At 34.8% G+C, this 17,523-nt stretch overlaps 2 protein-coding genes across 2 annotated transcripts; one reads left to right on the top strand and one right to left on the bottom strand.

Moving 5' to 3' along the window:
• Positions 1-2,061: 2,061 nt before the first annotated feature.
• Positions 2,062-7,478, top strand: LOC137743524 (beta-glucosidase 13-like). Its single transcript, XM_068483437.1, has 12 exons — positions 2,062-2,253; positions 2,545-2,614; positions 3,879-3,937; positions 4,078-4,153; positions 4,382-4,459; positions 4,560-4,647; positions 4,732-4,987; positions 5,061-5,394; positions 6,085-6,116; positions 6,297-6,393; positions 6,702-6,810; positions 7,310-7,478. The coding sequence occupies exons 1-12, from the start codon at positions 2,062-2,064 to the stop codon at positions 7,476-7,478; spliced, it is 1,560 nt and encodes a 519-aa protein (XP_068339538.1).
• A 3,028-nt stretch (positions 7,479-10,506) lies between these two features.
• On the bottom strand, positions 10,507-17,101 carry LOC137743685 (linoleate 13S-lipoxygenase 2-1, chloroplastic-like). Its single transcript, XM_068483616.1, has 9 exons — positions 16,558-17,101; positions 15,379-15,647; positions 14,349-14,586; positions 13,662-13,982; positions 13,008-13,093; positions 12,768-12,878; positions 12,364-12,665; positions 11,919-12,185; positions 10,507-11,508 (listed from the first exon to the last, which is right to left on the bottom strand). Exons 1-9 carry the CDS (start codon positions 17,024-17,026, stop codon positions 10,749-10,751), a joined length of 2,823 nt encoding a protein of 940 aa, XP_068339717.1. The 5' UTR covers positions 17,027-17,101; the 3' UTR covers positions 10,507-10,748.
• Positions 17,102-17,523: the final 422 nt, after the last annotated feature.

Genomic DNA, 17,523 nt, shown 5'->3' on the forward strand with positions numbered 1-17,523 from the left:
TTGGTAGAAAAATCTAATATTTTGATACGATCAAGTTAAGTGACTCATGATCATCCTCCAACTAGAATTGATCCAAAATTCGTCCATTTAACCATGTTTTGCTCCAGAAGAAGTCGAATATCCTATATTGAAAATACAATTCAAAGTATCAAAATTCTTTTAAAATATTAACTAAAATATGCTAAGAATAGGGTAAAATATATAATGTGAAATTGACTCATCAGCACCCATCTTAATGCTACAAACACATGCTACCCGCCATACACGTACGTACACATCAACTAACTCTCGAATTCCTTCTCATTAATTGAAAAAAATAAATAAATAAATAAAAACAAAGTTGTGTGACGATTACAACTATAGTTAAATACAAATAAACTTTCGATCAACTTTTTAAATGTTAGCAGCAGCCAAGCGTAAGGATATCCTATAGAATAGTTCGCAAAACGTTGTTGTTTAGTGGTTGCCTTTTGGCATCAAAGTTTTTAAGGCTTCATTTAGGATTTGCTATCATAAGATGTACTTTTGCTCAAAAGAGAGCTTTAATTAAAAACATGTTTACATTTTAATTAAAAGTTTAAGGGTTGGTTTGGAATTGTGGCATTTAATAAAAGCACTTTTAACAAAAGAGTTTACTAAATAATTAACTATTTTTATTTTATAACTGTTTATTCATTTAGCACAATAGAAGCAATTTTTGTTTTTCAAATACAATAATACCAAACTAGTTTTAAATTTTCCATGAATAATCATATGATAAAAATATTTTTTCAAAAAACGCTTATAAGTGGCTGGCATTAATATTTAAAAAGAGATAAAGAAGAAACTATATTCGATCAAACGATATGAAAAAATGGCTACAGAAAGGAGAGGAGAGATGAGCTTTATACAAAATATAAAGCTGTGTCATCATCCTAGGATTGTGACACCTGTCATCATCTAGAGCATTAAACCTATGCGCATGGTACTGCTAACAGCTAGACCGTTGTCGCCGGCAACCGGCACACTTAGTCATAGCTCGCCGTCCGCGATTCCCCACTCAATTAATAAATTTGTTTGAAAGTTGAAAACCACATGCCGTTGTTATGGAATCACAATGTTTCGGCCGGTGACTCGGTCGCTCGCCATAGAACACAAGGAGAATATCACAAGCAACCCAAAAATGTTAACCACAAACCTCAAAGTATCAATCAGATATCTTCTTGTTTTGATCAACGATTCTGTAATTAGCCATCATTTTAGTCCCTGAGTTTAAGGACCATACCATAGGAATCTCAATTGGAACCAATATTCCTTTACCCAAATATTTTCTTTGAGACCCTATAGAAGTTATCAAAAGTGGTGGTGGAGGCCTTATTTTAAGGTCTTTCATTGGAAATGTTCTTCCATATATGTTGCAGTTAAATGTACATGCGGACAAAATATTAACAACACATCAACAACCATATCATTCAAATGTTAACAGTTGTAAATTCACATAATCAACGATGTCAATAATATCTTACAACATATAGTCCAATATCAACAATATATATATATATGTGTGTGTGTGTGTGTGTGTAATGGAAGAGACCGCTAGTGGAAACAAGAGAAACATAAGAAGCAGTTTAAAAAATAAAAATAAAAAAAAAAGTAGTCACAAGCTATTGCTGGGGTGATTAGGTGGTACATCACATGTTTTTATGTAAATGATGAGAAATTTTATTTTTTAAGTTAGTAACTTTTTAACACACAAATCTTCACATTTGTATAGTAATACGTGATGTACCACCCGTGTACTGATCACACTAAAAAAAATCTCGATTAGGTGACACCGAAAATGTGACTTGTGAAAAAGTTATTCCTAGTCACGTTTTTGTATCAGTAAACCAACTGCCACTCTAACAATATTCTCGTCACTAGTTGCTCACTGTTGCTCTTTTTTCTACTGATATATTAGCCTGCAGTCTTTTTCTATGTCTTTGTTTCGTTGTATTCTTGTCAATATATATTTGCTTGAGCTGTCTATAAATGCCTCCTGGTAGCTGAAGGTGCATAGCTTATTGTTAACCAAAATCAATCATGGCATCCAGATCTAGAGGCTCTATTCTTATACAGCTTATAGGTTTATTGGTAATTGTCCTTGCCTCAATGGTGAAGAGTAGTAGAGTTACAATACCTAGAGTAAGTACAGATCTGTACGACACTACTTCCCTCAACCGGAGCAGTTTTCCTACAGGTTTCTTATTTGGAACAGCTTCAGCCGCTTACCAGGTAAAGTACTTTGCTGCATAAATTTTCAAATTTTGCGTGTAAATTAAAGGAAATAGTGTGTTCTCCATGTATTTTAGATTGTGTGTCGTCGTAAATATGCTGATATATTGTCACACAACGACTGATCAACATGATTTTTAAATGAATGTATGGTCTTGATTAATATTACAATATAAGCTTTTGTAGCAACATACGTAAGTCTTGCAACTAAATATTCTTAACATATGATTTTGTCTTTTTATTTTGTGATGCATTTACCCACCTGTATATGTAACTCTGCGTAAATTTCAGTATGAAGGTGCTGCGAGTGAAGATGGTAGAGGTCCAAGTATATGGGATACATACGTTCATAAATACCCAGGTCAGTTTTAATTTCTTGTTCTTCTTTTAGCTCAAATTTAATGGCTCCCTGGGATGCAAAGAAAATTATAAAAAAAAAAAATCAACATTTAAGTACTAACCCAATCATCATTAATTAGGTCATGATTTACAAAATTTGGTCTAAATAGTTAGTCTTCCTAACATTATCCTTTTTTTACATTCTTTTTACCAAATTTAGTGGAATCAAATTTTAAAATTTCATGAGAGAAATGCAATAACACTTGAAATATTGGCGAAATTATCAGAGGTCGTTTGGTAGCTAGCATCCATAGTTGTTGTGGTATGATTGATTTAATAATATGCCCCGAAGAGCTCAAACCATACTTATCATTGTTGCCGGCCGACACGGTTTTATAGACGAGTGACGAATACTTTGGAATTGCATATTAAATCATATAGTATTCTGTTTAAGAGTAGTCCAAATGGCTAGCTCCCATTAAACAAATTATTTTTTCTTGCTTTTTGTCAATATGTTGTGACAAATTAAGGTAACCCAAGTCATAAGGTCTAAATAGATCATGCTCCAATATGATTTGCAACCTACCCTCCCAAATTAAGGTAACCCAAATTATTTTTTCTTGCTTTCTGTCAGTGTTGTCTTGAATCAAAAGGGATCATGCTCCAATATGATTTGCAACCTACCTATCCACGACGGAGGATTAACTACAATACTTACATATATTTAATTCAATCATCATCTAACAGCCAGATATGTTTCATAGAATATATGTATTTAATACAATCACTATTTAGCTGTCGAGATGATGATTAAATTAAACACATGTAAGTATTGTGACAAAATTCTCAACAATGGTTAGGGTTTTCCTTCTAGTTAACTTCTCAAAGTTTAGAATTTTATTATGCAGTAAATTACATTAATCTCCTATTTAATTATAAGGTTTGCACTACTAGACCAGGCGTTGACGTTTGTGTATTTTGCTAACCTGATTGAATAAAATATTTTATGAATAGGCTACTCTACTCGGCATGATTTTAAAACTATACTTGCATTCAGTTTTGAACTATAAGAGACAAATTAAAAAAACCTGTAAGAGAGATTAGAATCACCACACACATAGACCAGAAAATATGATTTGGATTTTTTTTCTAGTTACAGATTTTTCCCAGTGACAATGAGCAGTAAACCTAAAAAGAGTGAAATTCTTGTAATTTAACTGATAAATAATTTTGCACGTATTCTTAATATAATATTTGAATATGCAAGTTATTATGGTGAATTGCAGGTAAGGTAAAAGATGGTAGCAATGGAGATGTTGCAGTAGATTCATATCATCGCTACAAGGTACAAGAGCATATAACTAAATTGAATAAAAATATATATGCGATATATGTGGGTGTATTTCAATAATTAATTGTGAGACAATAATTTTAATGGAAAATGTATGACATCATTCTCTGATTCCTAATTCCATATTTTTTCAGGAAGATGTGGGGATTATGAAGGAAATGGGTTTGGATGCTTATAGATTTTCTATCTCATGGTCCAGAGTGCTACCACGTAAGTTTAATGCCATATCTCATGGCCCTTATATTTGTGCTATATGTCCATAGGACCATAGATCTTTATTTATCTTCCACACTCGACTTTCTATTTTCAGCTGTCAGATCGATAATTGAATAATATTAAAGGATAAAAATTAACTGAGTGTGTGAAAGATAAAAAGGGTATGTAAATTACACCACCCTTAAATTAAATCTATTAGTGATGATTTTCTGTATTTTTCAGATGGGAAAATAAGTGGAGGTGTGAACAAGAAGGGGATAGAATACTACAACAATCTCATCAATGAACTCCTTGCCAATGGTAATTTTTAATTAAATACTGAATACTACAGGTATCGTTGAATACTCAAAAAAAGTAAATGGTAGTTTAATACTATTTTTCTATTAACGAATGACTGCAGATATAAAGCCCTTTGTAACACTCTTCCATTGGGATCTTCCCCAAACCTTGCAAGATGAATATGGTGGTTTCCTAAGTCCTCAAATTGTGTAAGTGAATAATGTTATGTTACAATACAACCTTCTGCTTTTCGCATCCAATATTTATCCATGAATGACTACATATGAATGCAGGAAGCATTTTCAGGACTATGCAGGGCTTTGTTATAAAGAATTTGGTGATCGAGTAAAGCATTGGATCACCTTGAATGAGCCATTGGCATATAGTGTGGCTGGTTATGCCACTGGAGATTTGGCACCTGGACGATGTTCCGATTCGCTAAAACGCAACTGCACAGGTGGAGATTCAGGGGTTGAGCCATATTTGGTCACACACAACCAGCTTCTTGCTCATGCTGCTGCTGTTAAATTATACAAGGAAAAATATCAGGTGATATCTAAGAGTTTCAGATCACTTTCGATATAGTTACCGCGAGACTAACAAAATGTTGTGACATGTGCAGACATTTCAAAAGGGATTGATAGGGGTGACATTGGTTTCCCTAGGTGTGGTGCCATTTTCTGAGTCAAAGAAAGACAAAGAGGCTGCAGTTAAAGTCCTGGATTTTACATTGGGATGGTTTATGGACCCAATGTCAAATGGTGACTACCCTTATAGCATGCGATCTATTGTTGGAAACAGATTGCCTAAATTCAGCAAGGAGCAGTCTAAATTGCTAAAAGGATCATATGATTTTATCGGATTGAACTATTATTTTTCCAAATATGTATCTGATGCACCCCAACTAGCTGTTAGCAATGCAAGCTACTTAACAGACTTTCCCGCTTCGATGTCAGGTACGAATGATATAAACTTAAAGTTATCATTTAGTTATATTATTCGTATTCTGACACAATTACTGTTGGTGGTTAAAAAACTTGAACGTATAAGGCCTTTCTCGGTGGACCTGAAAATTTGAATTCGATTCTTATAAAACTGGAATCAAACTCACAAAGTGAGCCTAAAAATTTGAGTTTAATTGCTGAGTGTAATATGTGGTCCTTTTGAGTTTAATTCTTATATAATAATGAGCCACAAAACTATTAAACTCACGCTAACAATAGTGTGTCATTATAATTCAAGATCGAACTCACTCCATGAAAGTAAGTGGATTTCACGTGTACTCCAGTTGATGTGCATGTTTGAAACCATGCATGCACATCAGTTGGTATCTAAAATATCTTAACGAACAGAGGATTTGAAGAAAATTAAAACTGCAGCCTGTAACTTTAAACATAATTAATGAAGGGAAGAAGAGCTAGCTGTAGAGAGAAAAAGGTTTTCGTATTGCGGCATATTCGATTGGTAACAATTGAGCTTGCTTAGCTCTCAAGCTATCTCATTAACCTCCTAGCAAACTCAGTTGTTCCCTCACAGCTCGCTAACTTATTTTTCTGACTTGGACCTTATTTAATAAAACGTACCCAATATTTATGTGTTAGATTGCTGCCTAAGCTTAGAGTAACCCTGACCGTTTGTTTTGCCAGATGAGCGTAATGGAATTCCCATTGGGCCAAAGGTGAGTATCAGATGGATAAAGTCTTATAATTTCCTTTTAAACATACTTCAAGTAATAATTAATATGATTAATAATCTGATCCAATGGATGATAGCTAGAGGATTTAGAAATTTAATCCTATATATAGTGAATGATTACTATCACGACCTCCCAATTTACATCAAGTAAATGATCTTGCAGGCTGCTTCACTCTATATTTATCCGAAAGGCATTAGAGATGTTTTGCTCTATACGAAGAAAAAATATCATAATCCGCTTATTTACATCACTGAGAATGGTAATTATTTTCTACATGACTACATATTTGACTCATTTGGAAGTGTTTTTACAATGACTGAAACCGTTTTTAGAAAAAATATTTTGGGGTTTCAAAAGCACTTGAAGTGCTTCCTAGTGTTTCTTGCAATTCACTTGCATTTTTGCTAAAAATTGATACCAAAGAAATTTCACCAAAAATACTTTTAGTCATTTTAAAAGCATTTATATTTTTTGAGATGACGGAATTGTTTTTATTGATGTAGTTAAGCTATAATAGTTCATATATAGAGTTTAAGGCTTTGTAATTGTTTCCCCCTTGTATTGTAGGCGTGAATGAGTTTAATGATCCTAATCTGTCGCTTGAGGACGCTCTTCTTGACAACCAAAGAGTTGACTATCACTTTCGCCATCTTTATTACCTTAGAGAAGCAATCAAGTGAGTATTATTATTTTTTCCCTTTTTAACTTTTACGTACCATATTCACTGATTTTGTTCGACTTTCTCTTTTTGTGAGAGAGTTGTTCTAATAATATGGTGATCAGTATATAGTACAATAGTAGGTGTTATTATTTCCACCCACCTATCATATTTTCTCACTTACATTACACATTGAGTGGAAAATATGATACTTAGTTGGGTTCGCACCGAGAAGAATATGCATGTGGAAGGAGTTAAAATGAGTATTATGCATAAAGAGAAATTAAAAGGTGTGAGAAAATAATAAGAGAGTGCATATGCAGTGATATGACTATATTGCCTCTAAGTTCAATACTAGTATTCAACGTTTAAACTTGAAGAGGGCACATGAGTGCATTTACCATTTTAGTTGTAAAAGACAGTTTTCTTAATAATAGTATGTACATTATAGATCGATATATAAATTAGATATCTAATCTTTATTTTCTATTTTATTTTTTTATCTTATTTTTTACAGAGATGGTGTCAATGTGAAAGGGTACTTTGCATGGTCACTATTGGACAATTTCGAATGGACTATGGGTTACACTGTTCGATTTGGTATCAACTTTGTTGATTATAATGATGGGTTGAAAAGATACCCTAAGCTTTCAGCATATTGGTTCAAAAAATTTCTCAAAAAGTAAAGACATAATTTATGAGTGGCTCAAAATATCGACAATAAAAAAAGCAGATATTTCTTTCCACTATGTTTAGAGGTTCTTTCAATAGTTGGAGTGTTTTATACATGATAATGGGATCTAAATATTTAACGAGTGATGAACGTTCTAAATGTTTTATATATTTTATTTCTAAGAATAAATTGTAAAGAATAAATTGTAGCAATGGTTCCTTAATTTTAACTCAATTGGAGTAACGGTTCCTCAACTAAAAATCTATTACCATTGATACCTTAACTCATCAAAACGTGAAACTATGGTCCCTCCACTAAAAATTCATTACCATTGGTCCCTCAACCCTAATCCAACTGGAGAAATGGTCTCTTAACTTTAACTCAATTGGAGCAATGGTCCATCAGCTTTAACCCAATTGTAGTAATGGTCCTTCTAACATAACTCATTTTGACAAAATTTTGACGAAGATGACAGTGGCGGAGCCAGGATTTATTGTGAGGAGAGGCCTCACACAAGTATAGAAGAAAACTAAACCAATAGTGATTATAAACTTACAAATGCAAAATATCATAACATATTTCCAAATAATTATGAGAACTTTAACGAAAAGTTCCCGGTACTGTTCACTTTAACGAAAAACCACATTTTTACATTAAAAAGTCAATCTTGGTACCATTCACTTTACCATTTATTTTATTCTTTTTGTTAAAACTCAAAGTTTTCAAGCCATTTTCATTAGTTTTCCCAATAATTAAATAGTCAAAATTAACATATGCATAGATATTTTTATCTATTTATAGTAATTATAATTATTCTCGACGAATTTCGTATTTTGAAACCATTGCATGATGTCATCTATACTACTTGAAGTATAATTAAACTCAATAGAGAACATTACTAAAAATTTTGCAAACCCTAAAACTCAAGGAAGAGGTAGGATAGAATAGAAACAAATATTTTATAGAGAATAATAGAGTTTCACGAACCTTATTGTTCTTTATTCAATAAATTTGGGATTTGGAATGGCTAAATATATGAAATTCAAGAAGAATAGGGGGAATAGCTTGCCAGTGCATGAGTGAAAGACGATTTTTTTAATTAAAAGTGAATAATGGGTTTTAATTTAATCTCATTGGTTTGTGATAATGACCATTTGATATATTATACTTAATTTTGGGATGAGATTTGAATGAAAAGATAGATAAATGATTGGATTTTAATTTGTGTTAAGTGTTGAAAAGGGTTGCAAAGCAACAGATAGGTATAATACTAATCTTGTTTTTTAAAGTTAGGGTAGGCCTAGGACTACTCTAGTGACCTAGTTCTCATGTGCCTCTGCTAGTGGAAGTTGATGAAAATAACCATAGTTACACGTTTGGATAAGTTGAGGAACCCCAATTGTAGCAATGGTCCTTCCAACATAACTTATTTTGGCAAAATTCTAACGAAATTGACGAAATGGCTATAGCCACACATTTTGATCAGTTAAAAGATCAATGGTAATTGATTTTTAGTTGAGGGACCATTGCTACAATTTACTCTATTTCTAAACATAAACATTTTCAAGAGACTAATAAATTTGAAAATAAAAACTATGTATATTTTTTTTCAAAAAAATAGAAGCTATATATTGAAGTCTTAAAATAAGCCACTGCAAACTTGCAAAGATGGTAATTCCACTAAAATATTTGAGCTTTGATTGTTGTTGAAAGGATAAATACCAATACAAAGTATCACATATAAAAGTGCTGAATAGTCGCTATCTTGCCATGGTTTCCACTATATTATTCACTCTTCCTCGAGCTCTATCTCGAAGCAAGATCATCACCATCAGGATATCCCAGAATTTGTTCTGGACCCCAGAATTTGTTATAGCTAGCAATTAGGGGAAAACTTTTTGCATGTGATTTTGGCTTTCATAATAAAATATATGAGAAGAATACAAAAATGAATTGTTGAAGAGCCAAAAGAATAGGGCATATGCTGGTTTTATCTTGATGCAGATGCTCTCTTTGTTCACCATCAGCACAAGACTAATTAATCATCTCCCACACACATATAAACTTTAGTGAGAGAAAAAGAATTATATATGTTCGAATTGTTGAGAGCATCCTACATTAGAGAATGGAGGTTTTGCACTAATGTGTATAATATCCTCTTAGTTGTTGAAAGTATTCATTAATTAGATAATAAAATCTTTGTATTAATGCTTAAAGATCTCGAATTAATTTATTTTGAGTTTAAATATTCATATCTTGATATGGTATACAAGCAAACTACCTACGTGTCGAACCTAATATTTACTGAATATTGTTGGGTTTATACATCTTACCTCTCAAAATATATGTATGAGAGCCACCAAATAATAGTGAGATCCACACACATCATGCAATGGATGTTATATAGAATTATCATGCACATACAACAGTTTCTTCACTTATCCACCATATAAAATCATGTGGGGATCAAGATTTTACAAGACTAGCTAGTATATGCTTTCGATTTCAAATATACGGTGAAGTTCAATACTTTCTTTTGTCACCCTAAAAATGACATCTCCTTATGAAACCGAATGAGTACTACATAATACCAATAAATAGAACATTTGTAGCCACAGAAGGTAGGACCAACTTGAAAACATATGATACTTCAATTGTAACAAAAAGACAAATTGATGGGCTCGTAGTTTTGTCGAAAGGCGCTTGCATGGGCTCATGTTCACACGGATCTGGACCACATTGGCATAGTGTGTACAATTAAGCAACCATGGACCATATATTGACTGATATGTTTCGACTGTGACAAGCTAACTCAACAGCTTTCACACATTATTGATCAGAGAAAGAGTAGCTGATACCAATCTATAAAATATTTGATATTTCTGTTGTTCTCAATGTTATGTTATTATTTTGTCGATATATATATTTCTTAATGTTGACATTGTACTAGCAACTGTAGATTGGGAAGTATCACACTTTTATTGGCCCCATAATAGCAAATGGAAGTATTGATAAACTTATATATTTTATTTTCAGCTTTGATAAGAGTACACACTCATATAAAAATATATATATATACGCACACTCACTCACAATTTTATTCCTTAAACCATGGAGTTAATGCCTATTGCTACTAAACACGGTTCCAGCTTTCTACATTGCGTAATTGTGGGGAAAGCTCGCCAATATCATTGTCAGAAGTCATATGAGTTAAAACTATGCTAACAAAAAACAAAAGCAAAGAGAAAGAGTTATGGACCAAAAGCACACACTAGTTCATTGTTCAAATAGAGATGCTATACGGAACTCCCTTTCCTGTAACCCCAGGTTGTGAAAAGGGTTTCAAAAGCTCATAAGGCACAACCCCAGCTCCATTTCGGTTCTTCAGCTCACTACTGGCATTTCGATCATCGATTGTTCCTTCAATCGCCAACAATCTCCCGTTAAACCGTTCAAACGCCGCCTTTATAACAGGCTCTTCAGCCCACGCCTGCTCCATCTTCTCTCCAATGTACTCTTCATCCGGTGAATGATTCGACAAAATGTCCAAAACAGCCATGATTGTTGTTGCTTGGATTTGTGTAGGAAAGCATTGCAAAAGTGCACTTTCAGGTTTTCTTACGAAGTTTTTCCAATCCTCTTCTGAGGGGTCCTCAGTGGGCATATTGGTCCTTGCAATTGTTGGCCTGTTAGGAAAATAACCTGCATAGGCATATTGGCCAAAGTTGACAGCTGCATGGTGACCAGATGCAACCCAAACCATTGTTGTGATGATGCCCATTAGGTCTTCCGGAGTGTTGAGTTCTGGCCACCATGGCTCATCTTTTTTGTCTGCATGGCCAACTGTTTTAATTTCTGTCCACCATGCTTGGAGCTCTTGATCAGTCTGGACAATGCTGGAGTCTGGGTAGTAGTGGTTTACATAGTCAGTGACCCATTGTTTAATGGCATCCCATAAGAGGAGTCCATCATTGGCAAAAGGGTAATCTTCAATTGTTAGCCTTAGCCCATGTGGAGCAGTTGGGTCCTCAACCGCCATGCCCCTAGCAATTACAAATTAAATATCGTCACTAACATGTTAGTTAAACAGTACCTTTAGAAGAAAATTAGATAATTTGTTCTATTATCATATGAGGAAGCTCACAAGAAAATATGTCAATAATCACTTATATTAGTTCCACAAATGGATTGACATATGAACCACTAATAGACCTTTCATCTACTTCATTAAGTCATCCTAGTATCACGAAACTACATGCAGGTTAGGCATGTTTAGTTGTCAAACTATCAATCTATCAAACTGTCAATTTAAAATGTCCATTCAATCAAGAGTCCACATAATCAGTGTCCAAATACTTGTTATTATGTTAATTATATCATAACATGTTAGACTCTTTAACAAGAGACGTTTCCTTAACATTGTGTATCTACACAGCCAGATAAGAGTACATACCTTCTAATAAGGTCAGCTGGGAGTGCCTCTTGGTCAAACCGCCATTCCTTCCCATAGGCAACAGAGCAAAGCTCAAGGGAGTACTTTCCAGGCGAAAATGAGGTTTCGATGATACCACCGGCATTGATGAGTGATTCGCGAGCAAGAGAATTAATCTCCATGGTGTATCTGAAATGGGGATGTAACAATCTATAGATTGGGTGCATGACACTCAGTTGGCGATTTGTGGCGATTATGTAGGGTTCTGTGGCACAATGTGTTCGTAGCCTGCAAAGCAACGAGAGATGCTATTAATCGGTTCCCCTAGAATATTGGATAAATAAAAATATTTCAACTACATTATTTGTATCACCTTTTAAATCACTAGTGTAAGAATGTGATATTTTAAAATCACTAGTGTAAGAATGTGATATTTTATGTAACATTAATTTTATTTATTTCTTACCAGTGACTAACAAGCTGATGATAACCAGAATCGTGGGCAAGGACATGAGCTTTAGCAAGCCTCCAGAGCCAGACATCCGTGGCGTTCCACGCCGGTTGGAAAACTTGCTTCCATTGTGGCTTTCCGTCCATCGGTGGTCTTGTTAGCTCAATGACCAGTGGCCTGAGTGTACCTTCAGGGGTAAGAAAAAACAAAGTCCTCGATCCATATAGTGTGGTGCCTTCGAGCTTTCTTACTTTGCTCACATAGGGTAGAAACAAATCATGGTAATCTAAAATAAACAACTTCTTTTCTTTTATGGCCTGCATCCATATATCAAATCCATTTAAATGATATAACGTGTCAGACTTCGAACAAGAACATATATTATTCTCTTGTAAATAATAATATTATGATATATCTACCTCAGTAATTGTTGCGAAACCTTTTATCTCTTGCTCAATTATTTCTTTGGTTATAGCTGATTCAGGCGGGCCATAGATCTTTGGGTCTAGTTCACTCTTCAGTGGCCATTCCTGCAATTATATTTTATTTATTATTTTCATATTTTCTTTTTTGGAATTCTATTTTTGACAATATGGACGAGCATAAGAAATAAACTTAATGCTTAGTAGTGTCACTACACAGAGATAAGTAATTCATACCGTCACCAATTTGATGCTGTAAGGGTTGAGACCTGCAAGAGTCTGCCTAGCAAACTCGTCGTCCCTAAACCAAAAGAATTTGTCCCCTAAATATAAGCCCAACGAAGAAAGTTCAATTAGTTAGATATTGTGAGAAAGTTATGCATACAATGATGCAAATACAAACATAAATGCCACTTAGTACTACAATTTAGTGATATTCCTCTTTATTTATAGGTGAGATGTCTTAGGTTTGATTATCACCAAAGGTGAATTTGAACAACATTATTGGTAATCCATTGTGAGGCTTAGCCCACTCCCTCAACCATGAATACAAACAATTCAAAAAAAAAAAAAATTACACACAAATAAATGGAGAATATTTGATATTTTTACTTTTATATTTTTAGATTGTAGATGTGGACCACACACATATATATATGCTTTTTTTTTCTTCAACAGTCAACAACTATATAAGGAAAAAAGAACAATAGTCACAGAACAAGCGTGGCTTAATTTGTAGACTTTTTGTCACGCTTTTATATCCGCTATCTAACAACAACGACGTTGCTCAGTAATTGTTGCCTATTTTGTTGTAGTTTCACTTAACTAACAGTTGTGAGGCTCATTGTCTAATACACATATATTGGTACGTGAGAGGTTGAATTTGCTTACGATTCATTGTTTCTGGGGGTACAAAACGCAAAACGTCATCTCCAGAAGACATAACCTTGACTAGCGTGGGAAGCAAGGCTTTGAGAACCCCTTGTTCCTTGAAGGGAGGCAACTGAATCCCCTCGTGGAAAAGTGAGTCTATGGCCGTGAAGTACTTGAACCCAAGTTCAGTGTCAGCGATCGCTATCTCCAGCGATGGTACCAATGCGTGCATCACAGAGTACAGTGTCTTTGCTGAAAATGTTAGCTGCTTTACTTCTGAGAAGGCTTCATCTCTAGGAACGTACCAATGTTTTCTGCTCCTTTTCTCGGACAATGAATCTATATGTATAACCATTGATTAGTAACTTTAAGATAACATTTTAAAACAGTGTTCTCTTGTCATACAATTATATATAGTACACAGTTTTTTTTTTTTTAATTACTATTATTAAGGGAATGGAGAAGAGTTTGAAACAACTACATTAATTTAGAGAGAAGTTCTAAACCTTGGACGTATGGGTAGAAGAAACACAACACCCTATCCACTAGGAGATTGGGTCACATGCAATAATAGTACATGGTTAGCTAGCTATAATTTTGTCACCATGAAGTCAATTCTGCTTTGAGTTTGTGCAATCAATCTAAATTAATAATCTAATAACATAACATGTTAGATTGTAGTGAAAAAAACATGTAATGTTGTACCTGCGTCGCATGGTGGTCGTCCAGTTCTACAACGTCTGGGATACGGGAATTCTTGGCCACCAAGTACTGGTCTTTCTAGTCTTAAATTCTTATCAGGATCACCAAGATCGTTGTAAACATCGTAGTCATATATCCTCTCGAAGCTCTTCCGCTCTCCCTGGCCATTGCCTCGCAAGGTCACGAGCTCCTCTTCTCTTAGCTTAGCCAACCCACTTGGTGTTTGAGATGGCAAGTATGACTGTTCCACACATGCACAAAATCATGCACCAGTCGAAACGAAGGTCAAGATCAAACGGTTAAAAAAATGCAGGTTGGGTTTTAATGAGTAATAACCAATAACAAGTAATCCTTATTTAAGTCTATTATTTCATTCTCCACGGAGAAAAATTGCAAACAGATTAAACCAACTAATTAAGTTGTAGGGTTTTTATTAGAAGCACAACAAAAGTTTTATTAAAAATTAAATTGTTTTAGGGAGGGAACCGGATCCCCTCCAAATCCAATAAAATTGAGCCTGCTAAGCAAGCGATCGGACAGTTGAAATTTGATCCAACGGCTACAAACAGGGGGCCTTCTAAAAGTTATAATAATTGTAGTCATTGGATCAAATTTCAACGGCCCGGATCGCCTTCTCAACATGCTTAGTATATATGGATCCGGAGGGGATCTGGTTCCTTTAGGGAGAAGCACTTGGTTTTTTCACAAAGCACTTTTTGTGCTATTATAATCCAAATCAATTTTGTTGCAGATTTGTTGGAAAGATTTTTAGTGTGACTGGCACACAGGATAGTATATCACATGTCACTATATAAATTGTGAGATATGTCTGTTAAAAAGTTAATAACTTAAAAAATAAAAATTTCTACCACTTACATAAAACACGTGGTGTACCACCTATGTTCCAGTCATAATAAATTTCACAATTTGTTGACTGTTGGCATGCCATGTCAGCATGCCATGTCACTTTAACTACAGATATAATATATATTTTAGCCACAGATATAATATATGTGATTGGAAAAAGGCTGACCTTGTTTGTGAAGAAGACCCTCTTTGCAGGATTGTCATACTTGGAGTGAATCCAAGAGTTACAGCTATGATGAATAGAGCCACATGGGAGGCCATCGACGACAATTTCCTTGAGAAACATCTCCTTGTGGTGCTCATTCTCTACCAAGATAGCACCTATCTCCCCAAAATCTACTGGAACTTTGAAATCTGTCTCGTATATTATCTCTCCTTCCTGCCGGCGACTCCTGTGTGCATACCCCGCAACCTTCTCCTTCTCCTCTCCAGTTTCTTCATCACAAAGCTTAACAAATTAATAAATCTTCTTTTAAAAAAAAAACAGTACCAAACGTTAATTACAACCTGCATCTATTTTTAACCACTAAGTATATCGAATTTCTAAATCTTTTTGAGATGAAAAATCTCAATTAATTTAATAGCTAAAGTTTACTTTTGATCAGATTCAGATAGAAGGGAGAAATTGATTATATACTTTGTATTTTAATAAAGAAAAATGCTAAAGAAACTATATTTTTGTACTACTTTATCATCTAATATGGCAAGTGATATATACATATCAATTAATGAGCTCACCCCCCTGACCAACCCCACAGCGGGCGACCCTCTAACTCTCTCTATTGTTCTATCTCTCTCGTACCCACTGTTTGGGTTTGATTTTGCTTGCATAAATTTACAGCAAAAAAAAAAAAATGGTACATACACATAAAGATATATAGAGGGAATGAGAAACCCTATCGAAGACTCCTCCCATCAACTTCCACCCCCTTCGAAAAGCTAGTTCAAGAAACCACAAAACCCCTCTATCAAAAGAGAGGGAGAGAGAGAGAGAGAGAGAGAGATAATGCTACAAAAACCAAAATTTTAAATCAAATTTGCAAGCCAAATAATGTGTCACCAATAAGAAATAAGCGTTTTAACCAACACTTAAGCAATACATAATCCAATCATCATCATCCACATCATTTGGTTAAAATTTTTGCCGGCAGTGGAGTGGGGTGACTGAAGGGGTAGGTTAGGGCGTAGGGTTTTTTTCTGGCATAGGGTCTTTTGGCTGACCATTTTAGGTTACTCGATCAGAAATCCTTAGAAAGGTCGTTTGTCCTTTAATGTTCGCATGATAGTAGTTAAGATATGGTTTGATGCATATGCATGCTGTGCCGAACGCTATATACATACTTACTGGGATCAAGCTCAGCGCTAACAAGCTCCAATAAGAGTGATTGACCCAGCAAATCTGTTATATCATCAAGTCCTCGGGCTAGACCAAGGTGTGACAGAAAGCCTCCAACTGTAAGCGTCACGGTTAGAGTGGCCTTAACACTATTGAACTTCTTGGTGACAACTTCGGTAGTCACAATGGTAGTGGTGGTGGCAGGAGGAGGAGTTGGAGTAGTAGGGTCTGGAATCGGAGTAGTAGTAATTCTAGTAGTAGTAGTAGTAGTAGTAGTTTTAGTCGTGGTAGTAGGAGTATTACTATTATCACTACTACTACTACTTGTGGCTTTTATGTTTCTGTATTTAATTTCCGGCATGAAGGAAGGCCTTGACCAGACAGGAAATGAAGCACTTCTGGCTCTGCCATGAAAAAATGGCTTTTGAAGGAAGAGAGTTTGGCTGGATTTTGATTGGTGAACTTGGGGCTTCAACATCTGCTTATTTGCGCACAAAGAGAGAGAGAGAAAGGGAGAGGGAGAGGATAACGAAGATAAGAGTGTGTATGTTTGTTTGGCGACTTGGGCTACATGAAGTTATCGTTATATAGAGAATTGGGAGAAGCATATTTAATTACAAAAAGAGTAGTGCTACACTTGTCATCTATTTGTACTATTAGTAATATTAGGAAGGTTAAATTTGTGGTCAAAATTTGCAAACTAAATGATGTGTCATCAATAAGAAATAAGCACGTTTATCAACGCTTAAGTAATAATTCAATCATCAACTACCATGTCCTTTAGTTTTTTTTTTTTTTCAAAAGGGGGACAATTGGTGGAAAGCCATGGATATTCACCCCTTTCAAGGGCCTGAAAGACTCACAGAGATATTTCAGCCTCCCTCTGGAGACAAGTCTGGCTTCCACACCAGAAGCGGGTTTTGAACCCAAGACCTCCAGTTTTTAATTTGAAGGAAGTCTCGCAATCTGCCATTT

Source organism: Pyrus communis, chromosome 8, assembly GCF_963583255.1.
Source record: "Pyrus communis chromosome 8, drPyrComm1.1, whole genome shotgun sequence".
NCBI lineage: Eukaryota > Viridiplantae > Streptophyta > Magnoliopsida > Rosales > Rosaceae > Pyrus > Pyrus communis.